The sequence below is a fragment of the Octodon degus genome, unplaced genomic scaffold (assembly GCF_000260255.1).
Source record: "Octodon degus isolate 3935 unplaced genomic scaffold, OctDeg1.0 scaffold00012, whole genome shotgun sequence".
Lineage (NCBI taxonomy): Eukaryota > Metazoa > Chordata > Mammalia > Rodentia > Octodontidae > Octodon > Octodon degus.
Window position 1 is genome coordinate 15,721,680 of NW_004524588.1, and position 16,346 is coordinate 15,738,025.

At 36.4% G+C, this 16,346-nt stretch overlaps 1 protein-coding gene across 7 annotated transcripts in view; it reads left to right on the forward strand.

The window, feature by feature from the left end:
- Positions 1–16,346, forward strand: part of Alkbh8 (alkB homolog 8, tRNA methyltransferase) — a 79,150-nt gene that overhangs the window by 33,261 nt on the left and 29,543 nt on the right. For all 7 annotated transcript variants that reach the window (XM_023709575.1, XM_023709570.1, XM_023709572.1 and 4 more), the window contains one exon: positions 8,222–8,328. In XM_023709575.1, the coding sequence (XP_023565343.1) occupies positions 8,222–8,328 (107 nt within the window). The remainder of the gene's footprint in view (positions 1–8,221; positions 8,329–16,346) is intronic.

Below are 16,346 nucleotides of genomic sequence, written 5' to 3' on the forward strand. Positions count from 1 at the left end.
TGCCAATGCTATTATTTCAGAGATTTCAGGTGTGTGATTTCCAGTTTCCTCAGTGCTAGTGTCTTCTGCATTTGTACTGGGTGGACTTGGGGCCTGAGACTGCATTTTGTTCCTTCTCTTTGTCATTTTGTATACCACTCTCTTCTGACCTTTGGTGTAGAGCTTAGATAGAGTTATTACCATAGCACCAGGTCCGGATCTATGAAGTTCAGATTCCTTCAGGTGGGTGTTGCTTGGATCTGGCTGGGATCTGGCTGCCATGCTCCACTTTTTTCTGCTGTAGCTGTTGGAGTTGAACCCTTTGTGTCACTCTGGCAAAATGTTCTGCTCCTGAATCAACAGGATGGGTCTTGCCTCTAGCCTCCTTGCAGGGAGTTCTGCTGAAGGGTTCCTTGCTGAGCCTGCATTCTGGGTCAAATAAGGATCTAGTGGCCCCTGGCAGTCTCATTTACACACCAGGCCTGCACTCTGGGTCTATTCAGGATCTGGCAGCCCTGGGCGGTCTCACTCACATGCCGGGCCTGGGCTCTTGAAAATGTAATTAAAAAACAACCTACCAACAAAGAAAATCCCAGGCCCTGATGGATTCACAATAGAATTCCACAAGATATCTAGAGAAGATTTAATGCTAACTTTTCTCAAACTCTTCAGTGAAATTGAAAGGGAAGCAGTTCTCCCAAACTCATTTCTGGAGGGAAATATTACTCTAATTCCAAAACTAGAGAAAGATCCCGCTAAAACAGAGAACTATAGGTCAATCTCTGTAACAAATATGGGTGAAAAAATCCGTAATAAGATGCAAGCAATGCAGCAAATCATCAAGAAGATTAAAAGTGGGATTCATTCCAGGCATGCAGGGGTGGTTCAACATGCACAAATTCATAAATGTCATACAGCACATGACTAAAACCAAGAACAAAAATCACGTAATCATCTCAGTAGATGCAGAAAAAAAATCTTTTGACAATCTTAACACTCATTCATGATAAAAACCATACAGAGAATTGGAATACATGATCTATATATCAGTCTGATAAAAGTCATCTATGAGAAACCAACAACCAGTATCATACTAAATGGGCAAAGACTGTAGGCCTTCACTTTAAAATCAGGAACAAAACAAGGATGTCTACTGTCTCCATTCCTATTCAGTATAGTTCTGAAAATGTTAGCCAGAGCAAGTAGACAAGCAAGAGTAATAAAAGCAATAAGGATTGGAAAAGAAGAAGTGAAATTATCATTATTTGCAGGTGACATGATACTCTACATAGAGGACCCCCAAAGCTCCATCAAGAGTCTTGTAGATTTAATCACCAAATTCAGCAACATAGCAGTGTACAAAGTCAGCACCAAAAAATCAGTACCATTTTTGGTACACAAACAATGAGTGAACTGAGAGAGAAATTAGGGAAACCATGCCTTTCACAATAACATCCAAAGAAATGAAATAGTTACAAATCAGTCTCACAAAGGAAATAAAAGATTTATACCAGGAAAATTATGGTACTCTGAGAAGAGATTGAAGAGGACTTGAGAAAATGGAAAGATTCCATGCTCCTGGATAGGAAGAACCAATATTGTGAAAATGGTCATACTCCCAAAATTGTTATACAGATTGCATACAATCCCAATTAATATACCTCACAAAGCTAGAGAAAGCTTTCCTCAAATTCATTTGGGGGGCTGGGGAGATGGCTCAGTGGAATAAGCGCTTCCCTGGCAAGCTCAAGGGCCTGAGTTTAAGCCCCGGTTCTGGAAAAAAAAAGAAAAAAAAAATCATTTGGAACTAGAAGAGACCCAGAATATCAAAAGCAATCCTGGGAAACAAAGGAAAGGCAGGAGGTATCACAATCCCTGACCTTAAATTATACTTTAAAGCTACTGTGATAAAATTAGCATGGTACTGGCATAGAGATAGACCTAAGGATCAGTGGAACAGATTAGAAGATGCACACACAACTGCAAACACACTCAGCCATTTTATTTTTGATAAAGGGGCCAAGCAGGCTCACTGGAAGAAAGCTTCTTTAATAAGTGCTGCTGGAAAAACTGGCTTTCCACATGCCAAAGGCTAAAACTAGACCCATGCCTATTACCATGCACAAAACTAGTCAAAATGGATCAAAGATTTAAATATTAAAACTGAAACACTAAATCTAGAGGAAAAGTAGGTAAAAGTCTTAAAGATATAGTGGTATAGAGTTTTCTTGAACAAAAATCAAGCTGCATGGGAAATACTTCAAAGAATTAACAACTGGGATCTCAACTGGGAAAAAAATTATAGCCTACTGTCCCTCTGACAAGCCTTCTATCTAGAATATATAAAGAATTTTAAAGAATCAGACCCCCAAGTTAAAAGACTCAGTCCAAATATGGGCCTCTGAGATGAATATACTCTTAGAAGAAGAAATACAAATGTTAAGTAAATATGGAAGAATATTCAACATCATTGGTTATTTGAGAAATACAAATTAAAACAATGCTAAGATTCCATCTCACTCGAGAAAGAATGTATAACATCAGGAAGTCAGCCAATAACATGCTGGAGGAGCCATGGAGAAAAAGGATCCCTTCTCCACTGTTGGTGGGAGTGCAGACGTATAACCACTGTGGAAATCAGTGTGGAGATTTCGTCAAAAGCTAGGATTGGAGATCCCATTCAAGCCAGCTATTTCCCTCTTGTGTATTTTTCCACAACTGAAAATGTCATACCACAGCATTGTATGTGCACTCATGTTTAATAACAGTGTAATTTGTCATGCTTAAATCCTGGAAACAACCCAGATACCCATCATCTGAAGACTGAATAAAAAAGATGTAGTATTTTTACACAATGGAATATTGTTCAGCTATAAAACAGGATTAATTTTAGTCTTTTGTTGATAAATGGATGAAACTAGAAAACATACTCTTTTTTTTTTTTTTTTTGTAGTTTTAGGGAAGGGTCTACAAGGTATTCAGGGTCTCACTACTAGATCAGATTCATAGTGATCTGCCTGTTTACAGCCTCCCAAGTGCTGGGATTACAGATACATGCCACCACACCCAGTCTGAATTGCTGTTTTGTGCTCCGGGGGCGGGACTGGCATGGCAGGCCTGGAGATGGAACTCCTGACCCCTGTGCCTGCTTGCAGGAGTTTTAATCTGCTGAGCTATTTGGCCAGCCCTGAGAACATACTCTTAAGTGAAATAAATCATACCTGCATGAGCAAACGTTGTATTGTCTCCTTAGTGTGACAACCTGAGAGAGAAAATGGATTTTGAATGGTACAATAGATACTGATAAAAGGGAATGAACTTACTCAAAAGAAAAACATTTATGTTGGTCTATGGAAAGGAACAGATAATACTTAATTTTTTTGTCCCCTTTTTTAAAAATTGTTTGTACTTTTTCCCTTAATTTCTTACACACTTCTTTTTCCAATTTTATGTGCATATATCTGAATATGAATAACTGGTTGGAAGACAACACTGTGTATTACAACAAATACTGTGAAATTCATATCACTGGGCTGGGGAGATGGCTCAGTAGAATAAGTGCATCCCTGACAAGTGCAAGGGCCTGAGTTCAATCTCCGGTTCCACAAAAAAAAAAAAAAAAAAAAAAAAAGAAAAAGAAATTCATATTACTTTGTTAAGTGAAATTCTGTATCACTTGTAATTTTTTGTTTTAATACTATTTTTTACTCTCCTTAAAAAATAAAAAAGTTTGTTTAATCTAATGTTGCTTGTTTCACATATGCAATAATCCAGGCAAGTTCTCAGATGTGTGAGCCCTAAATATGTGCATGATACCTGGTCAACTAGGACAGTTTTTATTCCAAGAGCATGAACTGGGTTCTGTTTCTTACATTCTCTTTCAATAGCAATGAGAAGTAAGTGTCTTTAGACAGTGCTGGTTGCTTTGTTTTCGCTCATTCTGGAGATGTAACCCGGGGAGTGCTGAGGTATATCCCTAGTCCTTATTAAGTTGTCCAGGTTAGACTTGAACTTAGGATTTTCTTGCCTTTGCCTCCTAAGTAACTGGGATTACAGATGTGCACTACCATAAATGCTACACTTGTTATGTAAGGCCTACTTTCCCATGTCATAGAGTGCCATCCCACTTTCATCAAAGTGTGTGATTACAGGATACGGAGTCCTGTATATTATTAAATTGATGCTGATTGAGGACAAGGGAGCTGAACTTGTTTGCATGTTCTCATTTTTACATGAGGGTCCTATATAATGATTTTATTGTGGGATGGTGATACTATGTCCTTTCTTTTTGATTTCACAAGATTTGACGATCTGGAGATTCCAACTTTCAGCTAAATGGATTTAAGGCTCCTGTGTCTGTGATTTATTTATTTACTTATCCTTGTGATTATTATTATTTTTTTATTTTTTGTGATTATTATTTTTAAATATAACTTTCTTGTAAGAAGCAGGAAGGTGAAGTTTGTTTGTCATGGGCTTTGCTTTTAGCTTGTTTTAAATGTATGGCATTGGTAGAAGACTTAAAGGCCACATCAGCTATTGTTCTCAAGGTATCTGCAGGCAAAATTACTAATTTCTCTGCTATACAGAAATACGATGTAACAGCAGGCTTCTCTTGCATTTATTCCTCTGCTTGGCAACATCTGCTTCTGAGAATGTTATTTTTGTTGAAAGACAGGGAACTATTTCTTTCACTAAAATTTTTGCACCTTCCTCTTATTCTCACAATGGACAGATTATGATATGGTGGGACTCTTTGTAAATCTGGTAAAATATATAAACACATTTTTGGTCTAGCTGTGTTTTTTTTCTTTTTCTTTTTTTGGCACTCGAAATTGAACTTAGTCAGGACCTTGTGCTTACCAGGCAAGCACTTGTGCTGCTGGGCGGTATCCCTGCCCCATAGTTGTTTATGGCTTTGATATTTTATCCTTGTAATTTTGAATTTCTCTCCCCTTTTTCCTTCTTTTCTTTGTCACTTGCACAGGTATGGTAAACACTTCTGTGTGTAATGAGGTGTGTAGCATCCCATTTACTAGATAGACTAGAAAGTAAATTCTTATTTCATTTGTGTCAGATAAATGTTAGCACAGTTGTAGAAGATTTGTATTTGGTGTGGTGTGGGGAAACAGGTGGACTTGCAGTGGTGATGTTAGTGCTCTAACTGGGGTAACGCCTGGCCTCTTGGCTTTCATCATTCTGTGAGTTAAGTATCATTCATCTCATCAGATTGCTACTTGTGCCTCCAATCTTCACGGTTTCTCTCAAAAGACTGATGACTCCGCCTACCTGTAACAATTAAGGGTCAGGATTAAGTTTGTCTTCTCTTCAGACACATTCCCAGAAGGAATCTGTTCTTCATCTTCCTGTTGAGCCAACGCAGAGATCTGTTTATTCCTTCCTGTTCTTCCCTGACATGAGTCTTATCTTTCCTTGGCCGATAGAGCACTGTCTAGGGTTTCCATTCTGTTGCATGTGGATGCGTAAACATGGCACAGGATCAGAGTGTCTGAGATTTGTGCTTGTGTGCTTTGCACTGGCCATCGTCCTCAGTCATGCCTCAGAGCTTGCGGGGATTGATCTTTGTTGATTCTCCCTCTCAGAAAGTAGAGGAGATCAGTAAAGCCAAAGAAGGGTAATTGGCAAAAGCTCCCGAGAGCAAAGCTGTCGCACGGCAGGTGACTCCGCAGCTGCAGGGGATGTTATTGATTTGGGATCCATCATAGATTTTTTTATGAAGCCTCATTTTTTTGGCCTTGTAACAAACATTATGTAAGTAAAGTACAGATATTATAATATGAAGATACTACAAATATTTTGCTGACTGAGTTTTGTAATAAAATTTAATTTTCATGGGAAATTTACATTTAATCATATAAAAATTACTTTAAATTAAAAAATACTGTCAAATTTTATGCCAGAAGAAGTTTTCAGTTATAAAGATTGAAATGTAAAGAATAACAAAAAGTAAGAGTGAATAATTATCTAATCAGGATGAAGGCTTTGTAAGCATACAGAAAGATAAATTATGATTTTGCATTCTATTAGCGCAAAACAATAGGTTGATGATAAAAATTTACAAAACTTCAAAGTTGTAATTTGTGGGGTTCCTCTCAAAGTAAGCACATGGTTCCTGGAAAGGTTACCATGAAAGGTACTAAAACAAAGCTTTCTCTGCCTGGTGGTACACACCTGTAATCCCAGCTTTGGGTGCTCAGGCAGGAGGATTACAAGTGTCCACTTAGTGGGGGCATGGGCCACTCAGCGACCTAGTCTCGAGATACCCAGTACTGCAGAAAACCAGCTTCTTTTCTTCTGTGAACTCTGTCAATTTGTCAAGGTTTTTATTTGCTATTTAATGTAATTCTTAATAAAGATATCTAAAGTTTATTTATTGGCATGAATTTATCATGTGTTTCTTCTTATTGTTCAATATTATAAGTGAATGTATAAGAACATTTCATTCACATGCGGTATCACCAGACTTAAATAGTTTTTACTTTGTACTGATATATATGCATTATATGTGTATTTATATATATATATGATCACTTTTATCAGAACAGGGCAAATGCTACACAAAACTGATTTAACTATAAGTTTCCTTTTACTTCTGGTATATGTGTGTTCTCCTGAACACTGTTTACCTTTTGTTTATTATGGAATAAGGGATCTAACTCCAGGCTGAAACCCTGTGCGATTTTTCAGCCCAGTGACAAGTACAGTGGTTTTACCTGGAAGGCTTTGTGGTGATTTCTGAAGGTCTGCAGCCCCCTTACCTCCACTCAGTGTGCAGCGGGCGTTGCAGTACAGGACTTGAGCAGGCGTGCTCGTGTCTGGCTGTATTCCTAGCCCAGGTATATGTGGGCAGGTGCTGTCCTACTGAGCCATATCCTCAACCCCTTTTAAAGTTTATTTTGAGACGGATTCACTTAAGTTCCCTAGACTGGTCCTGAACGTGTAATTCTGCCTCAGCTTCTCAAATGGCTAGGATTAAAGATTTTTGCGTCTGTGCTTGGTTAGAAAATTAAAGTTTTGTTTCCTTACTTTACTTTTTCTACTTCAATTGGAAAAACAAATAAGACAAAAAGCCAGCTTAGATCTGTATAATTCTTTACAAACATCATAGAGTTTTCATATGTATTATCTAGCTTGATTAGTGTTAGTAATGATTACATTAATAACATGTAATAACATTTGTTGAATGTTTATTTTGTGCCAGGTACTGTGTTGATTGTACCTTTAAGGACGGTATATTTTTGTCATCATACTTACTTTTCAAATGAGTTGATCTCTTCACTTGAGAAGCATGTTTTAGTCCTTTCGCATGCCCTTTAAATCACATTTGCCAGCTGCTTTCAGTCCAAAGCTTTTTTGTTGTTTCATGGGCCACTAGGACCAAAAAAATTCCTGGATGTTGTTTTACAGGTTGCTGTACAGAATATATGTATATAACTCAGGAAAAGTTGCTAAAACTGCTTCTATTTTCTTTGCTTATCTCTTATTAATTGGCATCTAGTTCTAGCATGTTGCCTGCTTTTCAAGGTGTAAAATGAAGTTTTTCTTTGTATTTAGTACAGTGTCTACAGGGCCTCACCACATAGATCAGACTCATAGTGATTCTCCTGTTTTCAGCCTCCCAAATGCTGGGATTACAGACATGTGCCACCACATCCAATCTTAAAATGAGTTTTATAAAAATCATAATTCATCAATATTGTATGAATAAAAATAACCATAGTTACTTTTTTATATTTATTATAGGTGAAGTTTCTACCCATTGCTTGTTTATTATCTATCCATTATTTATTTAATTCAGGTAGCAGTTCTTTAATAATAGAGAAAACCAGGGCATAGAGATTCCTGAGTCACAGGGCTGTAAGTGAAAGAGCCAGGGTATGAATTTTAGCTCTGAAGTTCAAATGTGACCATGACTGTAAGGTTTCCATGGTCTCGTCCTAGTCTCCTACTTCCCAGGTGATGGTTAGAAATGCAGATTCCTGAACCTCACCTCAGATCTGCCAGGTCTGAATCTCTATGAATCAAGATTTTTTTATGTCATTTAATTAACACTTATTACACTAAAGTTTGAGAACCATTATGCCATGTTATTGTATAAGCAATGTCATGTTATAATATGTTAGCCTATAAAGATGGACAAATGAATAAATCACTCCTATCCTTGGCGTATTGGAGTACCTGAAATTTTGTATTTCTCTTTATGCTTTTGTCTTTGCTTCAGGTTGTTATGGATTTTAAGCACCCAGATGGTGTCACAGTGCAAGTTATGTTGCCCCGTCGGAGTTTGCTAGTGATGACAGGAGAATCTAGGTATCTTTGGACACATGGGTATGTACTGGAGTGACTTTGATGACTAGATGATTTTCGCTTTGTGAGACCTTTATTCTACTCTTTCTGAGCTACTGGAATCATTGTTTGCCTGTGTACTGAAACTCGTAGATTCTCCCCTCCTAGGGCTATCCATGACCATTTCTTTTCCTTTTTGCATTTTTTATTTTCAAATTTGAAGCAAAGTTGCAAGGCTAATAGAATGAAATCCCTTTCTTTCACCTACATTTATCATTTGTGAACATTTTGCCACATCTTACATTTTTCACTCACTTACAGTTACTGGGTTAGCCAAGTCACTTGAGAGTTAGAAGCACATACCACTATCCTTCACCTGTCCTGCTTCATTGAGTATTTCCTTAGACCATGAACGTTGTGTGTATTAGTGTTTGACAAACTATGACTATTAAGGCAAATTTAATTCTTACCCTGTTGCATAGCGCTTAAGCTGAGAATGGATTTTATATTTTTAAAGGATTATAAAACAAAACAAAAACAAAGAATATTTGACTTTATATGCACGTTAGTATCTTTTATTATCTGCTTCTTTACAGAAAAGGTTGGCCAATGCCTGTTCTATAAGACCATAGTATAAGACACTCAGCATTGATATAATACTCTTTTATAATCCATATTTAGATTTTGCTAGTTGTGCAGCGCAATACTCTGTAGTAAACTTTCTCTGATTGAGAATTCAATCTAAGTGATCCTGCATTATCTTAGTTGTGAATTCTGTATAATCTTTCATTTGAATCACTTTGTCCTTCATGATACTGATTCTTTTGAAGAGACCGATTACATTGTAGAATGTCCCTCGGTTGGAGTATATTTTTATTTAATGTATCTAAAAAAATGGTTTTTGTGCTTTTGTAAGACATGTCTTCTGAGGAGAGAGCATTATACTGCTAAAATTTATATATTGTCACTTCCAATAGTGCTACATTCTGTATTTATAAATTCTTTTGTGCTTTGAGATTTTAGGTGACACGTTTTTAATAAAAATTCAAGAAAATGAACATATGAATATATTTGTGGTCTTAACCTGAGCCATAAAAATGATGGTCTGATTTTGTATCCTTAGGCCTGCCTTTGTTTGATTTGTTAAATTCATGGCTAGTAAAATATGTGTACATAAAATAAGTGATCATAGTGATGTGATCTATTGGCCTCATGTATTGATTTAAACTTTTTAAGAATATTTGTATTATATTCTACTGAGCCATCTCCGCAGGCCCAAGAATATTTGTATTATAGCAAATATAAAATAAGGAATTACTTTTTATATACTATGAAAATATTTTAGTACCCTGTCTTTCCCCTCTGTTTAATTGCTTGTCCTACCTGCTAGATTCTTTCTATTTGTGTTCTTGGAATTGTGGCCTTCCTTATCTGTTTCTAAAATATCCTTCAGAGCATTTTGGAGAGCTGGTTTGGTGGTCATGAATTTCTTCAGTTGTTCTTTGTCATGGAAATATCTTATTTTTATGAAAGATAGTTTTGAGGGTACATCAACCTGGGTTGGAGATTTTTTTCTTTTAGCGCTTGAAATACTTCACTCCAAGCTCTTCTTGACTTGAGGGCTTGTATTGAGAAATCTGCTGTGATTCTGATGGGCTTTCATTTATAGGCGATTTGTTTCTTTTCTCTAATCACTTTTAATATTCTGCTATTGTGTTGAGCTGGAATATTATTTTATGCCTTGTTATAGATTTATTTTGGTCATGGCTTTTTGGAGTTCTGTATGCTTCACTTATTTGTATGTCAAGTTCTTTATCCACTTTTGAGAAGTTTTCGGCCATAATTTCTGGGAAGAGAGTTTTTTTTTAAATGGCATTTGTACTATCTCAGGCTTTCTCATCAACTCTGCTACATTCTTATGTTGCTTTCCTGTGCTTTGTCTTGCAGCTGTTGGATTGATTTTTTTTTCATGGTCCCTTGCTATTTTAAAGATACCTTTTTTTGTGGTCACTAAATGCACTCCTATCTTTTAGATCTGATATTCTAGATCTTTGCCCTTGTTAAATCTGTTGCTATACTTTCAAAAGAATTATTAATCTCCTGGATATCGATTTGGATGTTTCATGGCTTCCATTTTTTTCCTGTGTCAGGCATTCATGATTTCCATCATTTTCCTAAGCTTCTCTTCCTTTATCTGTGTCTACTTTAGATTTGTGGAGCATGGCTTCCATTTTGATTGTTGTTTCTTTTTTTACCTGAAATATTATTTTTTCTATCTCCATATCCATTTGTATTTTCACTTTCACTGCCACCATAGCAGGAAGTTCCAGTGTGTGGCTTCTGATTGCTTCTATTGCATCATGTTTTGGACTTATAATGGGTGTCCTGGAGGTCTAAGATTACATTTTACTTCTGTATCTTGTCATTTTGCGTTTTAAATTTTATTTTTATTTCTGTGTTGGTGTTTATATATCTCTTTCAATAGATGGTTTTATCACTATTGTTGAGGCTTCCCTAGGAAATGTCTGTTTCTCAAAGAAGTCTTCCAAGTGTAGGTGGTTCTTGGTCTTTGTGTTTACCCCAAGAAACTATCTTGCCAATTTATTAAAGGTAAGAAGTTTCTACCTATTTGACTTAGCACCCATCCTTTGGTACTGGACTGTGGTTATTACCCTAGACCATCACAGTGTTGTCATACGAGGTAGAGAAACTGATTACAACATGTATGGTATCCCGGCTAAAGTACAGTTAGCAATAACAATAGCATCAAGCATAGCCTAGAAACTGATGAACTCTGGTATCTATTAATGTGATACCTCTAACCATAGGAGCAAGCTCTACAGTTATACCGGGAACTTGCATACAGTGAGTTTCTCCTTGGAAGACTGATTTTGCCCAATTGCTGGCTCTGCAGAGCTCCTCAGGAAACAGCGTCCTTCTGCGCCAGGCCGCTCTGCCTCACTGCTGTGCCGTGCTGGGCTGGGCTGCTCTGCCCCTTGAAAAAATATTTTTATCTACTACTGGTAGTGGTATAGGTTCTCCTAACATCACTTTTTCCTTTGTTTTCATTTTTTAAAGAAACATCATATTATTATTCTCTTGTGAAAAGCATATTGGCAGTTTGGTGTAAACAGCCATTTCTGGAAGGTTGGAGTATAGATATGAATTACTATTTATTTTCATTTATTTTTGAGATAGTCTCTTTGTAGCTCATCTGGTTTTGAACATATGCTTGTCCTATTCACCCTCCTGAGTGCTGGTATTACAGACATGCATGGGTGATAATATTAATGAATTGTTGTACTAGAATAAAGATTCTTTATAATATTGAGGAAAATAGTCCTATTATTTCAGACGGTTTCCACAGAGGCCCATTGCCTGTAATGTGACTGTGAGAGGGTGTGAGAGCAGGAGCAAGTGAGGTGTGATAATGTGTTCAGAAAAGAGAGATGGGAAGGAGGGAGGAAGGAGGCAGAGATAAGAGGAGAAAGAAAAGGGCACCAAACAAACACTGAGATAGTTATCAGATGTTTGTTGAAAGGGTGAGTAGATTTGAAAAAGGATATTTATACATTTATAAAGTATTTAAACTGCGGCAAGTAAACCTTGATAAAACCTTTTTGATGTCTCACCTGAAAAAAATGTGCATTACAAAAAACTATAGAGGAACATAGATTTCCAAAGACTAATATTGCCCTCTAATATTAAATACTTAATTTAATTTTTATTTGATCAAATCCAAATTACTCTTCCTGGGGGCTGGGGAGATAGCTCAGTAGAATAAGCCCTTGCCTGGCAAATTACTCTTCCAGTCAGAGTCTGCTAAGTTAGAGGTTAAGCTGGTATCACATGAGTGAATTCAACATATACTCTGTTTGACTTGTGCAGTGGTCATCCACATGACAGCAGTTTAATGTTTTTCAGTTGCCTACTTTAAAAAGTCATGAGTCTTTACATAAAATTCTTGTCAGCTTCTCTTGAAAATTGAGAACATGTGGCAACATCGGGTCATTGTATGGCTTGTAGCAGTGGTCAAGACTGAAAGTCAGTGACATGCTGTAGAGGGGCTGCTTCTCCTGTTCCATGCAGTTCCTGCCCTTTCCTTTATCTTCCTGATAAACAGCTGAGTGTTTGTTGTTATTTACCACCATATTTTCACAGTTATTTTTATCTTATAACAGAATTAAATGAAAATTAATATTTCTTGAACTCATGTCTATATTAAAAGTAGGAAGTGGAAGCTACTTTGAGTGAGACTATGTGTTTCCAGAAAATGGAAGACAACACTCTGCTTTTTTGTAGTGAAGACTATGTCTGTGTTTTTTCTAGATAATCTACTTGCTTCATTTACTTACGTGATGTGATTGGGAGACATTTGTTCATGTGAATGTGTGAACTCTCCTTTTAAATTATTTTTGGAGCATTTTCTATGTGCCAGCATTATTCTAAAGGCTTTAACTTATATTCACTCATTTAATTCACAGTGACAATGAAAGTTCATTCAGTGGTTTTGGTTCCATTTTGTGTGTGTGTGTGTGTGTGTGTGTGTGTGTGTGTGTTTGTGTTAAAAATTTTTATTGAGAAACAAATAGCAATGAGACAGTTTCAAAACAGGTTAGTAGGATAGTTTCAATAATTAATCTTTGCATGTTGTCTTCGTACTAGTTATTCATCATAGTACAAGACGTAGACATTATATTCTGTCCAAACTCTTAGTACAAATCTTTCTTCTCATTGAATTAAGAGAAAGTAGCTGTATATCTATCCCATTTTGTATATACAGATACCAAATTGTCCTTCATTTGTATCCCTTTTTTTTTGGTTTAGTTTTGTCAGAGATGGGTATTCCATTGCCATTTAAATATTATAGGTGTGTGAATTCAGCAAAATGATCCAATATAGTCCAGTAGTCCATAGTAGTGGGTTATCCATGGAACTGGCAACGTCTGAAGTTGTTGACTTGAGGCTTTTACAGCTCGGCACATTAATATGGCTTTACTTTATACTTCGTTTTCATACTTTTCTGCTGGATGATTAAGACAAAGATAAAGCAAGACCTATATAACAAGAAATGTAACTTTTGTATCTGACAAGGTCAGTCAAATCCCCTCAGGATTTACCTGAAACCCTGTACCGCAGTTTGTAGATCCTTCGTCAGTGTCAGCCATGAGGATGAGTCACAGCCATTGCTTGGCCAATGTGCTCTCTGTGAAAGCCTGAGAGAATGCTTTTTCTCCATGTGACTCTCCTTAGGCATACTCCATCTCCATCTCCATCTCCTCTCTCCCTCTCCATCTGATCACTTTCCTCTGTGGCTCCATAATCTCCTTGATCAGAAAATTTGATTCTGTTTTTAACAGAAATTAAAACATGAATAAGTTAAGTAACTTGTACAAAACCTCAAAGCCAGTAAGTAGTGGAGTCAAAATCAGGAGCCAGGTCGCTTGCCTGTAGCAGCTAGGCTCATAATCATAAGTTAGAACTACACTTGTTCACTTCCTCTGAGTTTATACTTTGCTCTGTAGTTTTCACACTTTTGTCAATCCTCAGTGCAGTATGTTTCCTTTTCCTTCACTTAGTTTTTAAAATACACTCAACTTTTACTCTCTTTATAATTTTATGAAGCTTGTTCTGATTATATTAGCTTGAAATAATTTATCCGTGAACTTGTAAAGACTGTATTATCCCCTACTATCTTGAGATGTCTTTTCTATTATAGTGAATTATGATTTACTTATTTATTTCTTTATTTCCTTTTTGAGATAAAGTTTCGCTATGTAGTTCAGGCTGATCTGGGAACTCACTTTGTAGCTCAGGCTGGCCTCGAACACATGGCAATCCTCCTGTCTCAGCTTCCCAAGTGCTGGGATTATAGGCATGTGCCACCAGGCGCTGCTTTGAATTATTATTTAAATCGATAAATCTGTTAGTCTGTGTACTGTTTTCTCTATAGAGTTTTAATATTTTCAACTACTAGAGTAACAATAATATGGACTGGGGAGACAGTTCAGTGGCTTAAGTGCCTGCCTGGCAAACACCAGGTCCTGAGTTCAGTTCCTGGTACCAGACAAAACAAAACAAGACAAAAAACTAACAATACAGTAATAATAATATAAATTCAGGTAGTGACTACTTGTATTTACTTTTTAAAAAATGCCTCTAAAACAAACTTTTTGAAAAGAGCCATTCAGCTAACTTATTTTGAAGTAGGCATTACTTCTAACACTTGTGTGTCAAAGACATTACAGTCGAAGCAAATTATAGACCATGTCTCTCATGAAAGAGACAACAAAATACTAAACAAAAAATTAGAATTTAAGAAAGAGCATTATGCAGTCTTGTAATATATAAGAAAGAAAATATGTTACGCTCAAGTAGAGTTTACCCCCGTATTACAAAACTGTTTTAGCATTTTGCAAAGTTGTTTTAGCATTTTGAAATCAATGAATATCACATTAAAAGAATAAAGGATAACAAAAATCAACATCAATTGGTGTAGGAAATGTGTTTGACAAAATTCAGAGCTCATTCATAATAAAAGCCCATCAAACTAGGATGAGAAGGGATAGACTATGTGAAACATTCACAGCTCAAATCGTGTCTAATAGTGAACCATTGAATGCTTTTTCCTAAAATACTGCAGCAGAAATGTTTACTCTTTTCACTTCTATTTAATGTTCTATTGGAAATCTTACTCTGAATAAAGTCCAGAAAAAGAAATACAAATCATAAAGATTTGAAATGTGACAGTAAACTTCATTTGTGAATTATGTTACTGTGGATATTGAAAATCCTGGGGAAGGGGCCTGCCCATTAGCTCAGTTGTTTAAGCGCCTGATCATGCCAATGAAGTCAGGTGCAGGGTGCCACGGTTCAAAAATCCTGGGGAATCTACAAAACAGGTGGTAGAATTAATACATGAATTTAACAGCAGAAATACTCAAACATTAGTTTTTGGAAAATAAAATAAAAATGCTATTTAAAAATAATATAAAAGGACTGGGGAGATGGCTCAGTAGAATAAGTGCTTCCCTGGCAAGTGCAGTGGTCTGAGTTCAATCCTCGGTTCCGCAAAAAAAAAAAAAACAACAACAAAAAAACCATAAAGGCTTATAAAAGACTTTATTTCCTTTTTTTTTTAAAAGTTGTTTTTTTTTTTCTTTTGGCAGAAACAGGGATTGAACTCAGGCCCTTGCACCTGCCAGGCAAGTGCTTATTCTACTGAGCTATCTCCCTGAGAAATACCTTATTTCCAATACTCATAATCAATTTATTTGTTGTAGTGTAGTTTAAAAAGCAGTAAGCCTGAGAATTGTGATTGTAACAATAGACGATGTTTAAATACAACAAACACAAAAATGAAAAATGAAAATTCATCTGGATATGGTGGCATCCACCTGTAATCCCAGCTATGTACATAGGAAAGATAAATTAGGAGTATTCCAAGTTGAGACCAGCTCAGGTGATTAGTTTTTGTCTCCAAATAATATATTAAAAAGGACTGGGATAAAATTTATTTTAATACCATCATTGACTTTTCAGTTGATAAAATAAAACTTACCTGATTCTTAGTTATGAACAACTTAAATATAAAATTCTAGTTTATTTGTTTTGACATAACTTGTCACACCAGGTAGTGCAGTGTGACCTTGAATTCATTATGTAGCTTATTATGGTTGTATCTAGATGTCCCCTCAACACCTCATGTGGTCATGGGATCTGGGCATTTCAGAGGCAGCTGAATCTAGACTTTGTGCTTGATTATCTGCCTGGTGTTGGGATTGGGTCAGTGAGTGCTACACCCACCTAGGGCAGGGAGCCTGCATACAGTGTAAGGCAAGAAAGGTTGCCCCTCAGGCACGCCGTCCTGTCTTGGAGCCAACAAATTATGGGTTTGGCTATAAACTGTGAGCTCAATAAAACATTTCTCCTTTTATCTTATTAGGTATTTTTCTCTTGGCAATGAGAAAAGTAGCTAAGACATATTTTAAGATGGCCTCATAATCTTTTTGGTCTGCAAACTTAGGTTGTTAACCATCCAGAAGACAAGCTTATTGTTA